This window comes from Lygodium microphyllum, chromosome 4 (genome assembly GCF_053477565.2).
Source record: "Lygodium microphyllum isolate KBCC chromosome 4, Lygodium_microphyllum_v1.1.10, whole genome shotgun sequence".
In the NCBI taxonomy this organism is placed as follows: Eukaryota; Viridiplantae; Streptophyta; class Polypodiopsida; order Schizaeales; family Lygodiaceae; genus Lygodium; species Lygodium microphyllum.
In genome coordinates, this window is record NC_141138.1 from 80,496,278 (window position 1) to 80,522,546 (window position 26,269).

General features: G+C 44.2%; 1 protein-coding gene across 1 annotated transcript; it reads left to right on the top strand.

The window, feature by feature from the left end:
* Window positions 1-21,920: 21,920 nt before the first annotated feature.
* On the top strand, window positions 21,921-24,576 carry LOC148037225 (uncharacterized). The gene is made up of 3 exons (XM_087677265.1): window positions 21,921-23,175; window positions 23,305-23,430; window positions 24,227-24,576. The coding sequence occupies exons 1-3, from the start codon at window positions 22,037-22,039 to the stop codon at window positions 24,393-24,395; spliced, it is 1,434 nt and encodes a 477-aa protein (XP_087533391.1). The 5' UTR covers window positions 21,921-22,036; the 3' UTR covers window positions 24,396-24,576.
* The last annotated feature ends 1,693 nt before the right edge of the window (window positions 24,577-26,269 follow it).

Consider the following 26,269-nt stretch of genomic DNA (forward strand, 5'->3'; position numbering starts at 1 on the left):
CCAGACCATTGTACAAACTGCTTATAGTCTTCGAATGGACTGAAGCATGCCAACGGGTATACAAAGAGTTGAAGAAGGCTCTAACCACATCACCAATCCTACGAGCCCCAGATTGGACCATCACCTTCCACGTGCATATCGATGCTTCTAAGTTTGCCGTGGGGGCAGTGTTGTGCCAGCCTGGCGAACACAATTTAGACTATCTAGTGAGCTTTGCTAGCAGATAACTCACTGAGACAGAAATGAATTACTCGACGATGGAAAGAGAGGGATTAGCCATGGTATTTGCAGTGAAGAAATCTCGGCATTACCTTTTGGCCACGCCCTCACCTTCTTTGTGGACCATAAAGCCTTGCTATATCTAGTAAACAAACCTTGTGCTACAGGACGTATAGCTTGATGGCTCCTTTTTCTTTTAGAGTTCGACTTCTCCGTAGTGGTACGGAAGGGAAAACAACATTACATGGTTGATCACATGTCGTGCATTCCCACCAGATAAGCCGCTGGACAAGGTGTTATTGATGAACTGCCCGACACCCATATGTTTAACCTCTCCAGCGAGAGAGACCTATTTAAGGCTGATCTAACGCCGTATTGGGCAGATGACATAGTCCAAGTACTTGAGCATGGACTGCCTGACCGACCAATAGAAAAAGCCCAGCTTAGGCTATTAATCCTTAAGATCTAGCCCTATCAGCTGATTGCAGGCCAACTCTATAGTTGGGGCAAGAAGGATTGTTGCGCAGATGCGTGTGCAAATATGAGATGCATGATGTGCTCTCAGAAGCGCACGGTGGCATTGTCGGAGGGCACTTTAGTGGAGACACGACATCAGAAAAGTGTTGCAGTCTTAACTGTGGTGGCCCACGCTTTTTCGTGATGCCGCACGATTCGTCAAGCACTGTGACGAGTGCTAGCGGGACCAAGGTCCCAATTCACAAAGATCGAATGGAATTAACCCCAGTTATTGCTTGAGAACCCTTCAAAAAATGGGAAATTGATTTCATTGGGCCCATTAGTCCTATAGCACAGTATTCGCAGGCTAAGTACATCATTGTGGCCACGGACTACCTCACTAAGTGGGCAGAAACGCGAGCCACACGAAAAAACGACGCTAGAACGATTGCTAAGTTCTTATGGGAGCAAGTAATCTCACGATTTGGTTGCCCCATCGAACTGGTCAGTGATGACCAAGGCACGCACTTCATCAATGAAGTGATCGCGCATCTCCTGTCCACCTTCCTCATCATCCATCGCAAATCCTCACCATACTACCCTCAGGCAAACGGCCAGGCCGAATCAACAAATAAGATTCTTGTCAATGTCCTAACCAAGGTCATCTTTGCTTCACGCAGCGACTGGGATAACAAGTTGATGGCAGCTCTGTGGGCTTACTGAACCACTTATAAAACAGCTGTCAGTCAAATCTCCTTTAGGCTGACGTATGGGACAGAAGTGATTCTACCATTAGAGTTCTTCGTTCCTACCTTGAGAATAGCACTTCAAGAGCGATGGAAAGGGAAGGAGGCATGGACGCAACGACTAGTTGAGCTCGAACGTCTCTTGGAGACTCGTCTTCTTGCCACCCATGCACTGATATATGAGAAAGCCCGATGCAAGAGCTGGTTTGACAAGCACGTCAAGCAGCGTGAGTTCGAACAGGGTGACTTAGTGCTCCTCTACTCGGTTAAAGGGCATAAGAAAAAGATGAAATTTAGAGGTCTTGGACCCTTCAAAGTTCGTGCAATCAGCCAAACAGGCAACGTTGAACTCGAGACCCTAAACGGTGAAGGAATAGGCTTCTTCAATGGCAGTCATGTCAAGAAGTACTACCCTCCTATGCATCCTTTGCATGAACCACCGATGTTAGAACTGCCTGTCAAGGTACGAGTAGCCACAATCACTGAAATCGACGATGAGGACGAGGAAGCTGTGGAACCCGCACACCTTCATATCATGGTCACGGCAAAACAAACATGTGCTTTCACCGCCTTGATCGACGAGGGAGCAGACTTCAACGTCCTGACCTACGATCATTGGACTCAACTTGGCCAGCCATAACTTCAACCCACCACTGCAAAATTAAGCCCATATGGGGCTCATTCCTATGCACTACTCTAGCAAGTGCAAGGCAGCCGTTTCTATCGAGTCTGAGACTATTCCAATGATTTTTTATGTGCTGCCAAATGCTAAAAATGCAGGCACAGAGCCACTGCTGGGGCGCACCTTCAAAAAGCAAACCCACTGCAATGTCGACTACGCGTCGCAATGCATCCACCTAGCAATAGGCAACGTTCGCATTGTTACATCTTTCAGCAAGGGCTGCACAACCTCATCACGGGCTACCTAGCCCTGATAGAAACACCTGTAGGCAATTCTAAGGAGGGGGGTAGTGTGTGGCCGCCACTCCCTGAGTCTCATCGACCGCAACCCATACCAGCCAAAGCTAAGGCCCCACAGCCTCGCCTTCAAGGGGTGCCTAAACAACCACAACAGCCGCCTAGGAGTCGACGCTCCTATCCTCATAAGACCAGAAACTCTAAACCTAGGAGGCCCAAACGTAGTTACAGTAATAGACATGTAATCAGTCAAAGATGGGTCCCCAAGGCTCTCTTGCGCGCACAAGGCTACTATGAGGGCAATGCTCGGCTATGGATACCTAAGGCCCACACGGCCAGAGGCACCACTCGTGCGCCAACCTCAAGCTTGATCATCCCAAAAACTGTAGGACCTCAAAACCACAAGTCGTAGAGTTTCCCCGACCCGCAACCATCAAGTTCATCCATGCGCGAACCTATGCGAATTGCCCAAGCCCGTCGAACCAAGCAACAACCGCCAGCTCAAGCATCATCACAAGCAGGAAACGATCTGACTTTCCAAATCCATCTTGAAAGCAATAGGCTGTCACTCGAGGCCGCGGCTAACCTAGCCTCCGTCCCAGTGACCCAATCGCAAGCTCAAGCACACTCACCACTGCAACTTTCCGTCGCCAAAGGCTCAAGTCCTACCAAACCCCAACCACCCGCAAGCCTTAGGCCCTCTTACGAGAGGAAATCCTTTCTCTCACTAGCAGTTGATTTAGTTGAGGAAATAGGGGATGATGTGATGGATTTTATTAAGTGACTGGACGCTACTTTTGTGTTGCTAGCTCTGAGCTACGATCGCCTCGACTTAGGCCTATTGGATGAATCCTTCGCAGCCAAAGTTCAAACGATGCCTTGTTCTTGGGAAACGTTTGAATTTGCATTTGCAAAAGCCCCTACCTCCGCTGCTAAGTTGCTCAGCGGTGAGATCTCAAAAGAGCAAGCAATCAAACAACGCCTCATCACGTCGTATGATCAGTGAACCACCTCTGCCATCACTGACCAAGAAGTGGCAGAGCTGTCAAAACTTACTGAGATGAAATCCTAGTACTTAAGGCATTGGTACGCTCTTAGGTTGCAATGGGAAGTTGAAGGATGCCCAGTAATGACCAACATTGAGCAGTGATGCGCTATCAAAATAGCAGAGTACGATCCCACATACGTCGCGCCGACATCATATCGAGTGTTAACCACATTGCGGGGCAGTCGTATAGAAGACCACATCAAGGGACACCCCTACCTCGACCGCTTGTTGACCGAAGAGGAGTTACACATTGCTAGCCGAGTCAACTCGGGCGACTTCCTAATTGACGTTCTCACATACATCACCCAAGTGGGGATTAAACCCTCCGACCTGGACTGCAAAGCCCATTTGGAATACAACCCCAATTTCTATACTTGTCTCCTTCACAAGTAGCCCCTACACCGCGATGCCGAAAGCCCTTCACCTTCTAACCCTCAATCCTAGGGAGGATTCTTCTCAAACTGGAAGGGGAGGGGGTAAGGTGAATTAGATCAGAAGCAATAAAGAAAATCAGAGTCAGTGAAGTATGTAGATAGACATTGTGAAAAATGGATGGGATAGGAAAAGGGCACAAAAACTTTGAATTAAAAGGCAAAAAGTCAAAGTCTGAAAAGGGAATCTGCACTAGACCTTAAGGAATTCATTCAAAAGCATAGAGTTTTTTCTTTTTTCAGCGATTATTATGTCGTAAGCACTAATGAAAATTACGATTTATGACAGGAACAAAAAATGTTGCAGCAGGACCGAGCCCACTGACTCCCCTTCACGGAGGAAGAGAGAACGCGGTACAGCATCAACCTGGAGAGTCATGCCTATAATCAGTTGAAATTCCGAACTATTCACAATTTGGAAGAATTAGTGGCCAAGGAAGAGGCGGCCAGGAGCGTCGTGGAAAGCTACAACCTCATGAAGTACTTGGAAAGTTTCGCACAAGAACCTAAGCATACGAGATGTGTGGAATTTCTCAGGTCCTACAACCCCGACAGTGAATGCGGCACTGTCACAGTGGGAAGAGGACAGAATGCTAAGCAGATATTGGTTCGTCTAACCCCGGCCTTGGTGGAGAAGGCACTGGGACTGGAACCAAAGGTGGAAAAGAAGCAAAAGAGGGACGTATACGCCATGCTGGGGATGAGAAAGGAGGACGTGCTGACAAACGATGGTATCAATATCCAGGACATCCCCAATGCAGAGACCATAAGCTTATACATGCGCTCTTTTCCAGCCAGTGCTACAACGCGTTGATGCACCGGATCAGCGTACCAATACTGGAAAATGTAGCGGCCCATACCCTACACAAAGTCGATTGGAACGGCTATGTGTGCAAGACTATCGACCAGGCAGCTTGAGCGCTAGCCTTAGGAAGCATGCCAGCAGGAGGAGAATCACCGATGTCGAAGGCCGCAGTAAGAAAAAGAGCTTCCTCCAAAGCCTTGTTCATTGCATACGGGGGCATCTTAACGGCACTTATCCAGGAGGCCGTGAAGAAAGCAGAAGAGGGGGAGGGAGAAACGCCCGACCGATTAACTTTCCCATCAACACCAGGAGAGGTCCAGCGATAGGATGGAGACCGAGGAAGAAGGGGAAGAGCAGAAGAGCAAAAAGCAGATTAAGAAGACTAAGAAAAAAGTAGCGCAGAAGAAAAAGAAACAGGATGAAGGCCGTAGAAAGGAGAGGGAGGACTTGGAGAAAACGAAATGACAATCCCTCAGGGAGACAGAGGAGAGAGAAAGGAAGAGGAAGCAAGACGAATAAGAGACAATGGAGCAAGTCAGGCAGGCTAAAAAGGCATCCAAGCAAGAGGCTGAAAGGAGAAGAAAAGAAGAGCAGGAGGAAAAAGAAAAACTAGAGGAAGAATGCAAAAAGGCCGAGGAGAAAAGGAAAAGAAGAGTCGCGGAGGAGGATGAGTAAGAAGAAAAGAGGAGGAGGACTTGGCCAAAGCTACACGCCGGTCCATCGAGCAGCAGTGCAGGGCGGATGACCCAGAAGCTTGGAATCAGCCCAGGGAAGAGAGGCCTAGCTCCAGCATGCAGGCACCAGAACCCGCGCCCCCCGCAGTTCTAGAAGGAAAAGGTAAAGCACCCCTGCATCCCATCCCCACCCTCATGGCACCACCCGCTGAACCCACTACGCCCACCCCTAGCATCCCCACCAGCTTGGAAGTGTCCAACCTGGTGGCCTGGATACAATACTTCATCAGCAAGGAAATGGCCCAAGGGAAAAGCATGGAAACTATGACCATGGGACCAAAAAAGCCAGCTCTGCAGATGCTGAATCAAGGCAGGACCAAAAGCGTCCGCGCATGGAGGCCTCAACCACCCCCACCCACACAACAATGATGCCACCAGTCAATTACGACGAATACGTTGCTGAGCTGCTCTCCCAACTGGAGAGAGCGAAGGAGGAAAAAAGGATGGCTGTGGTGGCTGAGTTGATGACAGAAAAAGAGTCAGTGGTGGCTTTCCAATTGGAAAAAACTCACATCATCGCCATGCAGCAACGCCAAATATTCAAACTCAAGCAAGAGTTGAAAGCCAAAAAGGACAGGGAAGAAAGCTACAAGGAGCGGCTGGAGGATGAGAATTAGGAACTCGTGCAGATGCAGCGGGAGTACAAGCTCCTCCTGATGCAATATAAGGAAGTGGAGTCAAAGTATAAGGAACTGGAGTCAAAGACCGCCACCATTGAGCAGATGATGGATGAATTGAGCGCCAAGGAAGAGGAGAGGAGCCAAGAGAGGGAGCAACAACGAAAGGAGATCGAGTCTATGACTGATCAGCTATGCCTCGGGAAGAAAGAACAAGACAACATGAGCAAAGAGCTCAGGGCCTAGGAGTAGAAGCTCGTAACCCTAGCTCAAAAGCAGGGGGAGAGCATGGAAGGAATGAGCAAAAGGGCCGAGGAATGGGCTACGCAGAATGAGGCACGGGTGAAGGCACTGGCGCGGCGCCTCGCCTTGGTGGAGAAGGATAAAATCTTGGCAGAAAGCAAAGCGGACGCCGCCCAGACAGCCTTCACTGCCCAACAACAGGCCTTCCTCAATACACTGCTGGATACAACTCAACCAGAGGGAACGGAGCCATTGGAGGTGGTGAAGAAGAAATTAAGCATCGCATGCAGAGCCCTGTATGTGGGGCTGCAGATGCCACCCCAACCTGCGGAGGTAAGGTTGGGCCTAGAGGAGCAGCGAAAGTATCTACTGCTACTGGCCGGCCTAACCCCCCAGGAGGCATATGCCCTCTGCTTTGAAGAAAGAGCACTATAAGAAAACCGGCAGGGGGAGGAAGTCGAACTCGAAATCGATATGAACAGATTCAGAGAAGATGTAATCCCGCAGCCCCCCTCGCCACATGAACAAGATCAGCAACAACCCGCCCCGCCCCTGGATAGACAGGCCATCCTCAAGGAGCGATGGAAAAAGCTGGTGGAAGAGGCCAGAAAAAGGCTGCAGGCCAAGCCAGTCGTGCAACCATCCGCACCGCTCCCACCATGCCCCAAAGACCTCCCAATTCAATTCCACGCAGAACTAGTGGTTTGGGAACGACAAGAAATGGAAAAGGACCCTTTCTCCTTTAGTTTCCTTATGCCTGATAGCCTGAGAAGGGTCCTGCCGATCAAAGTGATGGAGGAGGTGATCACGGCTGGTAGCCGCGGCTAGGCCAAAGATGGCTAGAGGATAGGGCAAGGACCCCCACTTTGTGGGGCACAGAGGGGGCCGAATTTTGGTAAGACAAAATATACGAAGTGCCACACACAGTAAGGGGCTACGAATGCCAACCCCTCTGGAGGAGGAGAATATGTAATACCAACATGCTCGCCTGGATGGCATTTTGTAACACCCTACCCTACGAGCGGAACGACCCCACGTTTATGGCGTATCCCCGTAGGGTAGGCGTGGATTTTGTAACCACCCTCCATGGGAGGCATGACTTCCTCATCATCTACAATGCCAACGCCACTTCCTTTGAGGACACTCTACTTTTTGATCTAGGAAGCCTGCCCGCCTCCATGACGTGTTTCCTTGCTGAGTTCTCCTCCTGTCCAGATCTCGCATTCATAACCACCTGTAATTACCTTAGGCTCCTTAAACTCCTACTTAAGCAAGATCCGACACCGCAAGAAAACGGCTTGCCTCCCCTCTTTTTTGATCCTAACGCTATTGATAGTTGCGCTATGACCCGCTTAATGATGAGGGCTAGCCTACTACCTTCATTTTGCCTAGCTCTCCTAGAGGATATGAGCGACAGCCAATTCATTAGGTGCAATCACCCCTTCCTATCCACCACCTTTCTCCATGTCCGCATGAACCTGAAAGGGTACATGCAGAGCCACCAATTTTTACGCAAATCCATCCACTCGCCTTCCCCCCCTCATTCCGATGACGAGAACTAGACTTGGCTGTCCTGCTCCTCATGTAATACTTTCCCGAAATGTATCCCAAAAAAAAAAAAACGCACGATCACTGCACCTAGGGGTCCTTAAGTTAGGCGTGTCCAGTGACCTTGGTCGGCTGGCTCCACTCGTAACCCCCTAGCCCTTTTTGATTCCCCAAGTCACGCTTAGGGCACATCAATGACAGGGCACACCTAGGGAGGTAACACTCATCTATGGTTCGACCTATCACCCTAAGCCATTGGCACCACACCCCCTTGGCACAAATGGGGTCCTCAAGTGTGGGACATCACCCGGGTTCGCTTGCAGTTAGACCCACTTCCCCATTCCATTAGCACGAGCACATTACACCAACACGCTGAGGACAACACCCCCCTTAGGTAGAGCATTGCACCTTCTTCTTCAGGTACACCACAAACGCCCAACCACCAACTTCGGAGGCCCTCGTCCACCCATGCAACCCACTGAGTTGCTCCGACGAACATCGTTCTTGAACTTCCACAAGCACCTGAGTCTACATGTGGCCCTCACCCTTACACCCACGCCAAAGTGCTATGGGACTGGCACCTGACTAGGAGGGGGATAATGTTAACCCCAAGTCAAGATGGCGAAAAATGGAGGAAAAGCAAAGGAAGATGGAAAAAGAGCAAAGACATGCAGGCAGTCTCTAAAGATGAACCGGGGCAAAAGGTGCAACCTTAAAAGAAAAGGCACCTCAAAAACTCAAAAAATTCTTGTAAAAGAGCGCCAGGCTCCCTCCTGTGCCCATTGTAAAATATTAGATGGGTGTAGGTTAGAGGCACGAGGCTAAAAGAGGAAAATGAAAAAAGGACCTTGCCACAATGGCCGGTCATGTAAAAAAGGGATGGGTGCCCATGGGATTTTAGGGTTTGTGTATATAAAGTTTAAAAAGTGAATAAGAGATCATTCTTTTGGTGTGTGGCAAAAGGAGTCTTCTTCTTTTTCTCTCCTTCTCACCTTTTTGCTTGTGTGTGCTCTTGAGAGAGGGAGTGTGAGAGTGTGAGGGAGTGAGTGTGCGTGAGAGTGAGGGATCAAGAGGGTGAAGCTCTTCACCATCTCCTCCTCTTCTTCTTCTCTTCCCTTCTCTCTTCTTGCACGCGCGGCTATGGAGGATGGAGCTTGGAGGTGGAGGAGGCTTGAGGATGCTTGAGCTAGCATCTAGGATCGTGGAGCTACCGGTGTGTGGAAGAGAGGAGGCAACTAAGGTAAGCTCACTACACTCGTAGGATCGACGGCGCATTGGCTAGGTGAGAGAGCCATTAGAGCTCGCTTGGAACGCTTGAAACAATAAGCGGTTCGTGGATCTTGGTGGTTGAGCGAAAGCTCCCACAGTTCATGTGGATGAGAAATGAATATAAAATTAATTATCAATGATTGTGATTAGTCCCAATCCATACATAAAAAATATCAAAAGTTTTATCTAAATAAATGAAGAAAAATAGTAAAAAATAGAAAAAAAACTGATTTTTGAATTAGAAACTTAAGAAAAAATATACTTTATGTTTGTGGATGTATGACATGACTGCAGAATAAGGGATAAGTCTCATTTCAGCCTTGTCTCTATGTTAAAGTATAGTTTTTGTCGCTTTTATAAGAAAACACATGAAAAAACTGCTTCCTACACCTATCAACACATGAATAATCTAAACGGTAGGGAGAAGGAGGGATTTTGAGGATGAGTAATGACTAATAAGGTTCTAAATTTTGATCTTTTGCTGATGTATGGCATATAAGACATTCATGGTTTAAGTGTAAGAGAGCCTAGTAGTACGAGAATGCTTGGTGCTAACCTTAGCAATGCAACATTACGTGTAGGCTGAAATCATTGAAAAAAATGTCTTTCCACCTCACAATATTGATTTCTAAATGATAAAATGATTAAGCACTATGGTTCATACACAATTTCATTGCATGCAACTCATGGTGTCATTCCAAGATGCATTGTAATTGTATTCATGCATATGACCTATGTTGAGTATCTGAGATACCTAAGCTGTAGGTTTAGACGATTGATTTTATTAGGGACCATCTAGTGAGAAAAATATATATATCTCCTAGAACGTTTGAAAAAAAGAGTGGAGTTTGTGACATATGTGCTTTTTTGTGTTAGCGGTGCATTGATGGACCAATCCTAGAGGGACGCCTCCTTCTATTTGTGCTTATGAGGTGTTTTACACCAATATATGTGTGGGGAATCCCTCTAAGGAGTGTGGGGAAGCCTTCACCATTGGATTACAATCGAAAATAAATGCAAAATGTATCGTAGAAGTTAGAGAAATGTGTCACTTAGACACTTCTGGGCGCGAGGCCGAGAGGATGTGTTCTTTGAGTGTAGAGAGGCCCAGCTAGTGCTTAGAGCGAGTGTCCAGACCCGTTTTAGATCCCGAGAGGTTGTGCATTTGCCGAGAGCCACTAATAAGTGGTGGTTTTGGAATCTTGGTCAATAGGGACCGATTCATTGGTGTATACCAAAAGTTAGTGAGATAGACTTACAAGATCCTCAAGCAGAGCTTCAAAAGCAAGAAAGAGTTGAATGGGCTAGTTAGTGGGCCGAAATCATTAGAAGATATTCTCCACAAATGATTACAAGTGTAGGGTCTTAGAAACCTAGCTCGACGCATAGTCCGTTAGGGGGAGGAAGCTCTAATACTTCCCTCCTTTCAGATAGTATGTCCACTTTCAGTGGAGTGATAGTTCCAATTGTTCAAACTCCTTTAGTGAATTTGGTTATTATAATGGTGCAATCCATTGCAATCCTAGCAAGGACGCTGTACTTGCTAGCCTTTGGGTTTCCTCTATCCATTTTTAATGGGTTAACAAAGGAAGATGTCAAAATGCATATTAATGAGTTCCAAAAGTTAATGGTTAGCAGAGCTTGTGAAGGGGGTCATGATGGATGACCTTCCATATGCACCTATATCTATTGACCTTCCATGTGCCCATGTGTTTGTTGACCTTCTGTATGCACATGTGTTTGTTGACCTTCCATGTGCCCATGTGTTTGTTGACCTTCCATGTGCACCTCCACTAGTTGGCTAGGGAATATTCCCTTTACCATTGGCTAGGGCCCCTGATAACTCTCTTACCCCGCAACTCGATGCAATGTGCCTCGAGTTGCTACCAGCTTAACTACTTTGTCTAACCCAAAGATTAGACCCACAACGGTCACCTTTTTGCCATCCGGTGTCAGAGGGGTTTTTGTCGAAAGGTCGAATCCACCGGGGATCAAAAGTAAAAGGATGTAGAGATAGGAGATGGAAGAGAAGATAGAGAATACCCAAGTGGTAAACACTACAAAGACAAAGCACAATGAATTGAATCAATAAGCATTGAAAGAACCTCGAATCTTCGCACTACTCAGAAGCAATCTCCAGGCATTAGATCTCCTGGAGCTTCTTTGTAGGACAAAACGTGCCTCAAGATTACAGCTCCTTCTCTGCTGCTCGAAACCCAAATCTGATAGCTCTGTTGGCTCCGAAAGGGAGGTAAAACCCCAGGACACCTAATCAAGAATCTCCTAGATTACTCCTTCTTCTTCTTTTAGTTCAATCTGTAGTTTTCAGCCTGTTTACAGCGATCACGACCCGCGCGAATTTGTCAATCCGTCCCTCTTGTGAAAATCCCCTAATTGGCTGAAAAAGCAACTAGCTTTTTGCATGCCATCCTAATCTAGAAGTTTTTTTCTAAATTTTTTGGATTTTTACAATAAATAATATAAAAAATAGGCTAAAATTATCCAAAAATCTAGTATTTTCAGATAATCCATGCAAGTCACACTAGTACTAATGGCTCAGATCACATTGACTCTCTAGATCAATAAAGAAGTCGGATGATGATGCATTCCATACTTTTTCACACTGTGTCCTCATAACATCACGACATCCACCCCCTTTGAACCTGCATATCCTCTGGTATGTGCCAAAATCCTAGTTGTCACCAGATTCTGAGTCCTTCTCATTCTCTGCAATCATATCCTTTACTTCTTCATCTTCCATATCCCCCTGGATAGCCCCTGTATTAGGACCACTATTTTCTTCCAATTTTGGCAACTCATAGGTAGTAGATTCCCGCCTTTTGAATAATTTGATTCTTTTCCCTGCTATCGAAAGTTTGATGACTGTCCCATCTAGCTCATTTAATGCATAAGTAGCATTATCAAACACCTGTCTTACCACATAGGGTCCAAACCATCTTTTGGAAACTTTACGCATGGCATTATGGTGGTTATCTAAACTGCTATCATAAACCAATACCCAATCCCTATCTTGTATGGTTCTTGGTCTCAATCTATGTCTTTTGTCAAACCATTTCTTGTTCTGTATCCTTGCTATCCTTAACTTTGCAGTTGCTGCCTCTATGCCTTCTGACTTTCTTTCTAACTGTCTAATGTGTAAGGCTAACAACTCCTCTCGATTCAACTCCTCCTTCCAAGGTAACACACTCCATGTGACTGTCATCTCTTCTATCGGCATGATAGGTTTTTGACCATACATCAATTCTGCAGGCATATATCCTGTAACAATACTATGAGTTGTTATGTCGGCCCACAAAGTATAAGGGAGCAATCGTGGCTACTCTTTTACCTTCTCTCCACATGCTTTTGCCAATGCCTTCACAATAGGTGGGTGACCTCTTTCAATTTTTCCATTTCCTTCAGGGTTATAGGCTGAAGTTAAAGCAAGCTTTATCCCCAACCGTGCAAAGAAATCATGAGCTTCATTTGCATCCATCTCACCCCTATCTGCTGTAATTTTTCCCACACAGCCATATCGACAAAAGATCTCTTCTAAGAGAAAAGTACACACATCATTTGTTGTCTTAGTACGTAAAGCTTTCCCTTCCACTTGATTAGTCAAGTCTTCACGAGCAAGCACAAGATACCTCATTTGCCAAAGACTTGTAGGCATTGTGACCAAATCCACTACCCACTTAAAATGAAGAGACAATGGATATGTGGGTTGCAATCCATCCCGATGTCTCACAAATGAATACATTTGACATGTCATACATGTTTTCACAAAGTGAGCAACATCCTTATACATACCTTGCCACCAATATCTTTCTTTGATCTTTGTAAAAGTACCCCAAACACCTCTATGACCAGCCCACAAGCTTTCATGAAATTCTTGCATTACTTTTACTTGTGAAGCTCTGTCACCCAAAACTCGCATTGGCATACCCTATTTCTTTTTAGCATGTTTCCATAAGTATCCATCTTTTAAAAAAACCCATACGCTTTCCTATTGATTTTCTTAAACTCCTCATTTGACCATTCATCTCTCTTTGTTAATATACTGATGTATTCACCAATTCTTAGCTACTCTCATGTATATTTGCCTTCCAGAAACACTTCTACACAAGATACAAAACATCTAATGTGTCTTCTCTTTGTTGTCCAAGCTTCTGTTAATGTTGTAGCAACACCTTGCATTGCTAAATTTACTCTTACAACATCATTTTCAGCCATAAGAAAGTCATCTTCTTCCTCCTCATCCATCATCCCATTTTCATTTTCATAATGTGCTCGAGATAATATGTCTGCCACTGGGTTATCTCTTCCTGCAATATGCTGAAATTCAGGGTTCAAAGAATTGCATGTTATCATACTTTGATGCCATCGAAGCTCTCTAAAATGTAGCAGAAATCTCTGTGATTGCGTGTATTTTGAGGTTGCACTTGTGAGATTGACAATTCTTATGTCCACATAGGTGGTTTTTGACTCTTGCTCTGTAGTCAGGATCAGCGCACACGCTCTGTTGTTTTGTTTCCCAATCATCTTCTTTTTCATGATTCCTTTTTATAATGGTAACTACGATTGGCTTTTAAATAGGCCTATGAGCACTATTACAATGCATGCAACCATGTTTTATGCGCTTGAAAGCATACCATTATTAAAAAATGCACTAACATATGCCATAGAAAAGCAACACATGAAAGATACTTCTACATTAGTCAAACTGTGGGGTTTGGAAAGGGAAGTTGTTGAAAGCGTGTGCACTTATGAAACATTGGCACTTCTACATTAGTCAAAAAGTGGGGTTTTGAAAGGGGTGAGGAGCTTATGGCATAGTTTGGTTATAGTTATGTAAAACAATGTAAGGAGCAACAAGTGGACTAGAGGAACAATAATTGCAAATGTATTTTATATTCATCAAGAGGGACCACAAGATGAGTCCCCCATCGAGAGAACTGCTTTGTTATGTAGTCATCTAAGGGAGCTTTGAATGCGACACGACGGTGACTTACGTGGCAATTAGGCGAATGTATTTTCGAACGGCACTTTGCTTTGTATACAAAAGAAGGTCAAAAGCCGAATGAGGCATGTTTGAAGGGAAGACGCAAGTGCGCGACTGGTGTCTTTGGGGGCGGGGGGGACGCGTTTAGAAAGAATGGCCTCGTCGCAGTCGCATCAAAAATCAAACCCACGAGACGAGAATTGTTGACAAGTTCCCTGAGAGAGCCAGAGCCGATACAAAATATTTCACGTGTTGTATCTCTCACTAGAATCATTCAAAACATCTAACTTGTAGCTCCTTTGAATTTTTAAAGATTACCTTTCACCATCGCACCAAATTTTTAGGATCTCCTCAAAGTCACTCACCTTGCATCGTCATTTTTGACATGGAACTAACCCTCCAATGTGAACTTGGAAACACGCTTCAAATGTGTTTTTTTAGAGTTTCCTTGAGGGCCTCCTTGGAAAGTCTTGTAGCATATAATTTACTAGCAGAAGCCAAGTGGGTCTTTCCCAAAACTATAGAGTTTGTAGTATAAGTACTTGGGGGATTCACTATGTCAAAACCCCATGTGGCATGTGCATGGACTAGTGTTGTGTTTTTGGGTAGGCTTGTACACCTTATACTCCCTATCTAAGTATACTTTCTCTGTTCCTTGATATTGTTATACCCATTATACCCCCTATCTATGTATCACTGCATAGAGGATAAAATCCTCTACTGTGTGGATGTGTTATCCTCAATATTCCAAAGTGAACTTCCAAGTATATGAGCTCAAAGCTTTGAGAGAGAGAGAGAGAGAGAGAGAGAGAGAGAGACAGAGAGAGTGAGCTCATCATTGCCATCATCGCCTACCACCACTGCCATATGCAAGGAAGAAAGAGAAGTGTGAAAGGGAGAAGGGAGGGAAGCCATAAAGAGGAGGCACAAAGGGCTTCATCTTCGGCCGTTGAGGTAGGTATATTGCCTCTTCTTGCTTTACTTTTGTATTTTATTCTTTTATTCTATTTTTCTTTGCAAAGAGGTGCATTGAAAGAGAGGGAGGGATGGAGAAGAAGAAAGGGAGAGTAAGAGAGAAAGAGGGAGAGAAAAGGAAGAAAGGAAAAAATGAGAAAGGGGAAGACAGAAATGAGAGATGAAGGGAGGGAGAGAGGAGGATGAGTGAGAGGAACAAGGTAGATGCTGAGATTCAACAATCACACTCATTGACAGCCTCTTTGTATGGAGCTTCAGGGCCAAGGACATGCAGGCTAACCTATCCCATATGCACAGTGGTGCCTACTGCAGTTTCCTACTTTCCTATAAAGCATTGTACTTGCTTCCTTTTCTTAATGCAATGATAGTACTCTTTTCTTTTCAGTGAAGTGTCAGTGTCATTGTCCACATACACAAGATTGTGTTTATGAGTCCAAGTCTCAATCTTGGAACCTAATTCACTTGTGTAACAAACAGTGTCTTTGTCTTCTCCATCATGAGTCCACTCTTCTCCTTCCATCCACCATAACTCACTCCCATGTCCTAGATCCCACATCTTTCACATGGTATCAGAGCACAGACGGGCATGGCACTACTCCTTCAGAAGACTTCATCTTCTACTCTTTTTTCTCACTGCCCTGTTTGGCAGCCATAGCCAAACCTGCACCTACCTGCCTTTGAGCTCTTAGATCTCTTGAACCAGGCAATATCTCCCCAAGCTCTCTTCTGGAGAATCATTCCTTGACTCCTTGCGCTCCTTCCTGGCACATCATAGAGGCACATTGGCAACTGACAGCCCTGGCATTGCAAAAATTCATCGTCGCTGTCCAGAACTGCGCCGTTGCTGATCGTACTGTCTGCGCCGCTAGCACGCGACGAATTCCAGGCTGCAACCATGGGGCTTTGAAAGGCTATGACATAAGCTTCCTATATATGTAAAAAGTTTGGGAAATGATCAACTACAACTCCTGCAATCTGCAAAAAACCAGGCCCTTGTCTCAGAAACCCTAATTCCACCATAGCCAAAATCTTCCAAGCTCATTTTTTCTCTCATTTTCTCACTCCTGCCACTAAACCAAGCTAAAGTCCACTCTGACCCACTGTCCCAGCACCAAATCAAGGAGGGGAAGGACCTGAGAAGATTGAAGAACGACCGAACGACCCCGAACAAGAAGATTCAAACTCAACATCAGCATAGACATAGTGTGTTTTCACACTGTCATTACCTGTGTCTCTTGACACATTGTAATCTGCTCTTCCACTGATAAAATCTCAGAATTCTGGAGTTGATTTGCTGTTGATCTTGCAACCTCAACATGGGAAAAGACTCTCCAAATGCTCGATTCAAAGGAGTCGGGTTTCACACTTGGCAAACCCGCATCAAGCTCATCCTGATGAAGAAGGGTCTTTGGGCCATTACCAATGGCAAAGAGAAGAAACCTCGGGATGCGGACCTTGCAGTTACTTGGCAGAAGAATGATGACAAGGCACAAGCCATCATTTAACTGGAATTGGATGACAACTACATCCATCATGTGGATGCCTGTGACACATCCCATGACACTTGGGATAAATTGGATACCTTATTTGGTGCACAGTCAAAGTCCTCTAAGTATGATCTATTAATTGAATTTTTCCGACTTGATATGAAGCCTCATACATCCCTGGCATCCCATCTGAACTACATGGAAAGCCTGCTTACTCAACTTGCAGGGATAAAGCTAAAAATGGATGAAGATGTTTGCATTGGTGTCTTGTTAAAAAGTCTGCCTCCTGCCTATGATAATGTATCAACCACTCTAACCAATATGCCTGATCCTCAACTTGTTGATATTAAAGCCTCTCTACTAGAGGAAGAAAAGAAACTGAAAAGCAAAGAAGAGTCTAGCACTTCAAAGGATGAACAAATGTTATATGTAAACAACAGATACAAAGGTAAAAAGGAACCGCTCTTCTGTGACTTCTGCAAAAGGACCGGACACACTGAGAAGTTTTGTCATGCTAGAAAGAGGTCCCAAAAGGCCTATCTTGTAGCTGTGAAAGAAGAAGAAGACCATGGACCAAAAGATGAAGAAGAAGACCACCAGAATCGGAAGGACAAGCCTCATCAGTCCTTCTACTCTCATTACTCTGATAGACTGTTTTAAAAGCCTTGTATTTCCTTGCCCTAATGCTTCCTGCCATAAGCTTTGTAAACTCCTTATGTAACTTGGCATTACAGTCCCTGTACACTTTGTGAGGCCCCTGTTACAGCCTCTGGATGTCCATCATGTTTTGGTGCCCACACTTAGTCTTTTCTGCGACAGCCTCTGGTGTCTACCATGTTTGTGGTGTGCCCACATTTTGCAGGTGGTTCTCATTACAGCCTCTACACACTTTGTGCCTTTCTAGTTGTGATTGAGGAGGGGTGTTGAGATTCAGCAATCACACTCATTGACAGCCTCTTTGTATGGAGCTTCAGGGCCAAGGACATGCAGGCTAACCTATCCCATATGCACAGTGGTGCCTACTGCAGTTTCCTACTTTCCTATAAAGCATTGTACTTGCTTCCTTTTCTTAATGCAATGATAGTACTCTTTTCTTTTCAGTGAAGTGTCAGTGTCATTGTCCACATACACAAGATTGTGTTTATGAGTCCAAGTCTCAATCTTGGAACCTAATTCACTTGTGTAACAAACAGTGTCTTTGTCTTCTCCATCATGAGTCCACTCTTCTCCTTCCATCCACCATAACTCACTCCCATGCCCTAGATCCCACATCTTTCACAGGAGAGAGGGAGGGAGAAACAAAGAAAGGGAATGAGAGAGAGAAAGAGGGGGACGAGAAATAGATAGGGAAAGAGAAGAATGGAAGAGAGAGTGAGAAGGTAGAAAAGAAGGGTGAGGTAAAGAGAGGAAGGAGAGAGGAAGAAAAAGAGATGGAAAGAGAGAGATAGATTAAAAAAAGAGAGATAGGCAAATAAAGAAAGGAAAAGAGAAAGAGGGGTAGGGAGAGAAATAGAGAGGGGGATAGATAAAGACAAAGAAAAGGGGAGAGAAAAAGAATGAGCATAGAGAGATGAAAGAAGGAAAATAAAGCAAGGGAAAGAGAGAGAGAAAGAGGGGTGGGGAGAGAAATAGAGAGGGGGATAGACTAAAATAGATAAAGGAAAGAGAAGAGAAAAGAAAAGGAATGGAGAGAAGTGGAGAGATGGGGGGAGAGAGAAACAATGAGAGAGAGAGGGGAGAGAGAAACAAAGAGACACAAACAAAGAAAGGGAAAGAGAGAGTGAGAAAAGGGAGGGAATAAAAACAAAAACAAAAACATATTGTTTGCCGTAACATAGACCAAATGGACAATGATGATGGTCGTAACATCCAAGATCGTGAGTCATATATTAATCATTCAGTCTCGTGTCCTTGCATTGAGTGCAAGTTGGCAATTAGGCAAAATTGTTGCTTGTCTATAGATCACTTGTGATGCTTCAGTGAGTTTCAATCAGAGATCATTGACCAGGCAATCTTAGACTTTGAGCAAATGATAAGAAATGTGTGTATCAATCATGCTTTACATTTGCAAGGTAATTGAATATCACATATTGTAATATTAGACGTATCCTAGAAATGTCTACACATAGGTGATGCTCCATCCTTAAAAATGCACCTATTGTGGCCCGTCAGAAGAGTTTGTGAGCATTCGATGCATGGAGTTTCTCAGTCGATAAACCCATTGGAGGGCATACCACTAACTACACCCTCGATATCAAAAGAGATAGTGGACCTTTCAAACCTTCCTCCAAACTTGGAGCTTGAGATGGAGACAATGATCGATGCATTATTGCCCATGGATGCCAATTCATCTGATCTACTAAGAGAGGAAACATCCATACCATTGTATAATGGGTATCAAGTATCTCACTTAAATATGCTACTTGCACTTCTAAGTGTGTGGACAAAGTACGGGTGGAGCGATGCAAGTGTGACGAGTTGTTCAAGTACATACTACGCTCCTTTGTTTTTTATTCCATTCTAAAAATACTTTTTATGCTCTTTAAAGGTGCTTGGTTTTTTTTAAAGGTTGCTAAAATATCACATATTGCACTTGAAAATACAATGCTTGAGTATCGTGATGATGCACGATTAGTGTTACGAAAGCTTGGCATTGACTAAAACAATATCCATGCATATGTCAATGATTGTGTGTTGTTTTGAGAAGACTATGGGACTATGGAGACATGTCTGAAGTGCGGTGCTTGTAGGTATCAACAAGGCTTGCAAGGAAAAATTATCCATCAGAAGGTTCTTCGACACATTCCACTTATACCATGTATATATCACACATTTTGTACATCAAGCATGGTGAACTTGACAATGTAGCATGCACAAAATAGATCCATAGATGGACTCTAATGAATATTAGCAGATTAACACGTATGGAGCCACATTGATTCCATCCTTTTAAGATTTACACAAGAGCCAAGAAATCTTGGGCTCGGTCTTGCTATGGATGGTGTGAATCCATTCACTCCTCTGCTCAATTTCTTACATGGTGCTTTCTTGCTAGAGGATCATGAACTGAGAGAAGGTTTTCTTTGACTACCTCCAACACAAATGAATGCACAAAGCTAGTACAAGTTGAAAATTATCCATGAGTAGTAACATCTAAGTGGAATGCGGTGGTTCTCAATTTCCTATGCGTTGCTATATTGGACCCACTTACAGATAAACTATTTTCCAGATCCCATGAATAGTTTTAAGAATATGGACATCTTATTGTAGGACCATATGACAGGAAAGAGAGACAGTGTAGGGGTATAAATGGATTTGAAGGAGGTAGGCAAGATGAAGGTGCTTTGGCCACAATTAGAGATCTAACGGTCACTTGCAACTACCTCGTGCTCCTTGGGTCTTGTCCATTAAAGAAGAGCACATGGTAAAGCAAATTATCATGCCTATTTGCACCCCAATGGCTATGATATATTCACTCGGGTCTGCTTTTTTAAAAGATGATAAACTATTAGGACTTAAATCCCATGATTGGCATAAGATATATCATGTTTATCATGGTCTTGATAGCAAGTAACCTCAATATTTCACTATTTTGTGTCGGTTCGATGTTCATAATGCTTTAAACTTCTGACAATTCATACTACCATCCCGATTGCGGGGCATCTTGCTCTAGAAATACGCTTGGCGGTTTATAAGTTATCGAATTTAGTGCAATGGATCTCACAAAAGGAGATCAAGACATCCTCTTTTGAATCTGCAAGGCTAGGAATGGTGGAGACGGTCTATCTCTTTGAGAAGTATATGCCCATGAGCATGCTCATAATACTCTACTTCTCTTAGGAAGGTTTGTGGATTGGTGGTCAACTTACCTACCAAGGCTTGAATGACATCACAACGTTTAACCATATCCTAGTTCTAGTTTTCCTCAAAGTGGTTGTCTCAACTAAAAACATTAATGGGCCTCCTCAATTTCGACTAAATCTATATATTTTGTAAATGATGTTGGTTTTTTGAGAGCTACTCACATAACTTGGAATGATGCTAGGGATCCCTTAGTAGCCCCAATTTCAAGTGGAAGAGATACTTCGATCCCCTTATAATTGTGTGTTCCAAGGACTGTATTAGGTGGTGGGCCACACGAAGAAGACGAGATCTCAAAGTAGCCACATATACTAGAAGTTGCTCGATGGAGGCAGTATCTCAGTAGCCTGGTTACATCTAATGCAAAGATTCCCACTCAACTCGGAGGCCTCTCTAAAGTACAAGGAGAGCAAATTGGTTCAAGTGACTAAGGTGTACTTAGTCAACCTTAGGCTAAGGGGGGCCTTTAATCTAGAAGAAGCTACCTATGCACTCATCCCAATCAAAGAACAGGCCTATAACCCCTCTTTGCCCCTTTTGCAAGGGGACCAAAGAAACTAAGATGCATTAATTTTGGGATTTCTTATATATGGCCCCTAGTATTTGAAGAATCAAGAAGTGGCTCAAAGAGACGAATCTAGGGGCAGAATTTTGGCATAAATGTGGCTTTTTTTGGTGATCAGGATGGTACTTTAGATGAGTTTAGCTGGAAGTTGATAGGCCTCATTAGTGCAGTTGCCCTTAAGTTTGTTTAGGCTAGAAGAAATGATTTAGTTTTTGGAAGAGGAGTTGGGAAACCTTTGCTGAATGTATCAGTCTCTTAGTAGATGACTATTTACGTATCTTCAAATCATTTGAGTCCAAACACTTGATGTATAAGCTATTTGCTAAAAAACTGTGGTCTATGGCACAAAGCCATCTTGCATCTTTTCGGCATGAAAGAGATATTTCCCACGCGACTACCCCCACAAGCCCATGCAAAAAGTGTTGTGCTAATGAAGGGATAGTGGGCGTTAATGCTATAATAGGATTCCTGTTGGTTGTGTGTGCATTGGCACAATTGCCAAGCAGCTATCCACCAATGAGAAAGAGGTTAGCAAATTCAGAAGGGCCTTTAATGAGCCATCGATACCAATAATTTTTCCTTTGAGTTTCTCCCCTTCTCCCTAGCACGTGACCACAGGGAATCCATGCACCCTCTTATGTTTTTGTTAGCACACCATAAGAGCTGGCGCGACCCAACTCTTAGAGCCTTTCGGACTTTGATTCACGCACGGCTTTTGCAACTTGGCAGCTCTACAGGGGCGACTCATGGAGGCAGTTTATCGATTGGGCCAAAAATTGGACCATGGACGAGGTTTATAATCATTGGGAAGGTTCAAGTGCTAACTTTGAGGGAGTTGGCCATCATTGAAGATTGACTGCGTATTAGTTAGATGAGGGGTCGACTCCGATTGACTGGGGCTGGGATTGCTTGCTGGGAAGTTGGAAGGGAAGGGTGCTGAAAGTTGACTGGTCGGCAAGTTAAAAACTGATCTAATGTAATAAATACACGCAAACTTCTAAGTCTCTCTCTCTCACACGCACACTTCTGAGTCTCTCTCTCTCACAGACATGCGATCTCGGGTTCTGTGATCGCGTCTTCGTCTTCCTGCCTGAGCTGCCAGATTGCTGGCTATGGCGTCCCCCAACGCCGACCTGCACATCCAGTCCGCCGTCTCTGCAGGCCTCGCCAGCCTCCATCGCTTCGTGCAGACCCTGCTCTCCCCTCACGACCCTCCCGGCACATCGCCTCACGCCGACCAGACCATCGCCCGCTTCCAGGACCTCCTCTCCCTCCTCTCCTCCTCGTCAACCAGCTCTTCCTCCGGCCGCCCCGCTGTAGGTATTAGGTCGACGACGTTCGGCCATGCCCGAGTGCGCAGAGCGCGAGCTCGAGAAGGCGCATCTCCTTCTTCAAGCAATAATTCGTCTTCCGTCTCTCCCCCCCCTTCGATCAGTTCGCTCGGTCAGACCAGCAACACCACCATGAAATACTATTGCAGCATCAACAATGAGCGAGATCCGCATCTGCTCGACTGTAATCGTATTAATCCAGCCGTTATGTTACCAGCTGCTGCCGACGACCTCCATGTGGATGGCACGCCAGCTTCCAGCTGCGGCTCGCCGCGTAACGACCTCCACCTCTCGCTTCCTTCGTTTGACCTCAACCAGACAGCCTCCATGGACGACCATGCTCATGGCCATCCCAACTTCACGCCCCACAGTATTATTACAACCTCCTCATGCGCCGCGGGTCCATCGCCCCAGTCCGGTACTGCCTTGCTAGACAAGGTCTGCAGAAGTATCACCAACACACACGAATTCTTGTCTCCTCCATTATCTGCCGCAGAAGGAACCATCTCCTGCTCCCCTTTGAATAATTTCTCTCTGCTTGAAAACGGCCTATGTGTCAATCAGAATACTTCCGTATCGCTATATCAAGCCGGCGCCACCCATAGCAGCCATGGCCAGTACTCTATCGACGATCTTACCGGTGCTAATCCAATATCAACCCCTCATGAACAGTATCATCAAATCAGAGCCCTGAATACGATAAACCGCATGGCCTCCAACAGCAGTTCAGATAAAATCCCTCAAAAATTTTCGGCTGGCAGTACAATATCATTAACAAATACTACTGCAGACAACCTTAAACCGTGCATCAGCCTGGACAGGTCGCCCCTCGATCTAAGCCTAATGACCTCTCCTCTGAAGAGGAAACTATCTGATTCAGATCACAGCAAGGAAAATTGCACTTGCAGCTCAAAGCGAAGGTAAGCTGTCCTGTATTTCCATTAACAAATCAGTTCTGGTTTTGCATCACGAATTGATGGATTTGATAAAGCTCGATTTGGACTTATTCCATATCAGTAAATAAATTTAATCCCTTCTCTATATTGCAGGAAGCACAAAAATAAGACTGTAAGGATGGTCCCTGCAATAAGTGACAAAGTTGCCGACATACCTGCAGACGAGTATTCTTGGAGAAAGTATGGACAGAAACCTATCAAAGGGTCCCCTTATCCAAGGTACACACTTCTCGCATCAATCGATAGGTTCATTGCAAAATCCCACATCACCACAAATCTCACTAGTCATTACGTTAAACAGCGTATACGTATATACGCATATCGCACGCATTCATAATCTCGTCTGATTCTATACATCTAGGCACCGTACCATATGCTCATGCATAACGTGTATTATGCATGAGCATATGGTACACTTCTCACATCAATCCATAGGTTCATTTCAAAATTCCACACGACCACAAATCTCACTAGTCATTAGTTTCAGCATACACACAAATCTCACGAGTCATTGATTTAATCAGCGTACACGTATATCACATGCATGTATAATCTCGTCCGATTCAATACATCTACGCACCGTGTATTGTCTATCTTCACATCTTTATTTGTTGTTAATTCTCATAACCGTGCCCACTATGTACTGCATCTTATGCAGGTCATACATAACCTTGTTCACCTATATACTACAGCTTACTCATGCTATAAACCAAGTTACACACGTACATACTTCAACTTAGTTATCTCTCTAAATTCAAATACAAGTCTCATTATGTTGCATGCCACCAATTCATGATTACGTAAACAATCTATATGTACTTGTTGCACACATACATATTTGAACTTAGTCATCTCTCTAAATTCAAATACAAATATTATCATGTTATTGTCCTCATGACCTTTTTCATTTTGCATGACACAAATTCTTGATTATGCAAACAATCTCTATGTACTTGTATTGACAATGTTTTTCTCTTCTCTAATTCATCCATGCACTGTTGTGTCTTTATCACAGGGGTTATTACAAGTGTAGTGTAGTAAGGGGTTGCCCAGCCAAGAAACATGTGGAGCGTGCTAAGGGTAATCCTAGGATGCTTATTGTCACATATGAAGGAGAGCACAATCACTCACAACACCACCAATTAGCTCCATTTACCCATCAAGAACCAAGATTCCTTAAATGAATGCAAAAGTATGCAACTTGATGATTCCTTGCAAGCTGCCATTGTATGTGAGCAAGAAAAACCATCATGAAGACAACTTTCATGCTAGTCTTCACATTATTGACTCTTTATAGAAGTACAAAGATGAACTTTTACTTTGTAAACATTTTCATGCAAAAGATATACCCTAATTGGGTTTGCAAATGTCACAAGCCCACCTTAAGTTTTCTTCTAAACATTTAATGAAAACTCTAGGTTCTCTCTTTTTCAAGTAATATCCGATATGAGTACTTGCTATGTGTAACAGTTTCAGTTATTATTCATAGTTTTTTGCATTAATCAATGAGCCGTTCTTCACCATCTTGATTTGTTATGGCTTAAAGTTTGCAAACCATATTTGTAGCAGGTTTTTGTGACTCTTTTATGCAAATTAGTTGATACAAAAATAAACATTACTTTATGGATGTTGCATTGTTATGAATGATATCAAAGAAGCCTATGATGTTAGCTTGCACCCTCATTTGCGCCCCTTTGTCTTTGCTTGTTCTTGTTTTCTCTCATTTGTAACATTCTCCATGGTATGCTTAGGTGTAGGCCTAGTAGGAGATAGTACGGTCGATCTAGGTCTAATCGACCACTCCCTCCATTGACCCTCTTAGATGTACCTAGATCTCCATCATCCCTCTTTCTTTTTTCTTTCATAATAACATCTGTGTTCTATGACCTAACAAGGTACTCATAGACGAAAAAGGAATCCATTGGAGTATCCCATCCTATTATCTCTCATATACTCAGTTCAATGCTACGACTAAGAAGCACAACTATCCACTCTCCAACACGAAGCATATGCTCGAAAGAGTAGCAGAAAAGGAAGCCTATAGTTTCATTGATGACGTTTTAGGCTACAACCAGATGTAGGTACACCCTAATCATACACATAAGACAACATTCTTTGACCGAATGGGGTTTTCTACCTACATGGTCATGCCACTTGGGCTAATGTATGCAAAAGCTATCTTTCTATGCCTCATGTGCACCGACCTCAAAGATACACTTCGGCGATATTAATTAGAGGTATTCGTTGAAAATCTATGTGTCCACTCTAGTTGAAGGGAACATCTAGATAAACTTTTCGCAGTCTTTGAGCTGTCTAGGTTGTATAATCTTTCCTTGAATCCCTTGAAGTGTCAGTTTTTGTGGGTAGAACATGGATGTCTCCTAGGGCATGTGGTGTCTAAGAACAACATTGGCACCAACTTCTCCAAAGTCAAGGCCATTGTCCATTTAGCACCACCCACAAACTATAAGGGAGTTGAGTGCTTTATGGGACACATAGGGTACTATTGGTGATTTGTTCTAAGCTATGCATTGAATGCTAGAACCTTTTACAAATTGTTGATGGTATTTGAGTGGACTAAGGAATTTCAACACACTTATGAGGAACTAAAGAAGGCTCTTATGACTGCACCAATCCTACGAGTTCGAGACTGGAACATAACATTCCACATGCACATGGAAGCATCAAAATTCGCCATGGGAGCAATTTCGTGCGAACTTGGTGAACATAATCTTGATTATCCTTTGAGATTTGCCAGCAAACAACTCATAGATATGGAGATGAATTACTCCATGATGGAGAGGGAAGGCCTAGCAATGGTGTTTACTGTGAATAAGTTCCATCATTATCTTTTAGCTACATCCTTCAGATTCTTCATTGATCATGAGGCTTTGCTTTACTTAGTAAACAAACCTTGCCCTACATAGGACACATAGCTAGATGGTTACTTATACTTCTAGAGTTTGACTTCTCTGTGGTGGTACGCAAGGGTAAGCAACACTACATGGTAGACTATATGTCTCGCACATACCCACAGGAGAATTTGCTGATTAGGGTA

What these genes read in the sequence shown, in the direction of transcription:
- LOC148037225 (XM_087677265.1), top strand. Translation starts at nt 22,037, where the DNA reads ATGGCGTCCCCCAACGCCGACCTGCACATCCAGTCCGCCGTCTCTGCA. An exon ending in ACTTGCAGCTCAAAGCGAAG is followed by an intron (nt 23,176 to 23,304) that starts GTAAGCTGTCCT and finishes TCTATATTGCAG; the next exon opens with GAAGCACAAAAATAAGACTG. An exon ending in AAAGGGTCCCCTTATCCAAG is followed by an intron (nt 23,431 to 24,226) that starts GTACACACTTCT and finishes TCTTTATCACAG; the next exon opens with GGGTTATTACAAGTGTAGTG.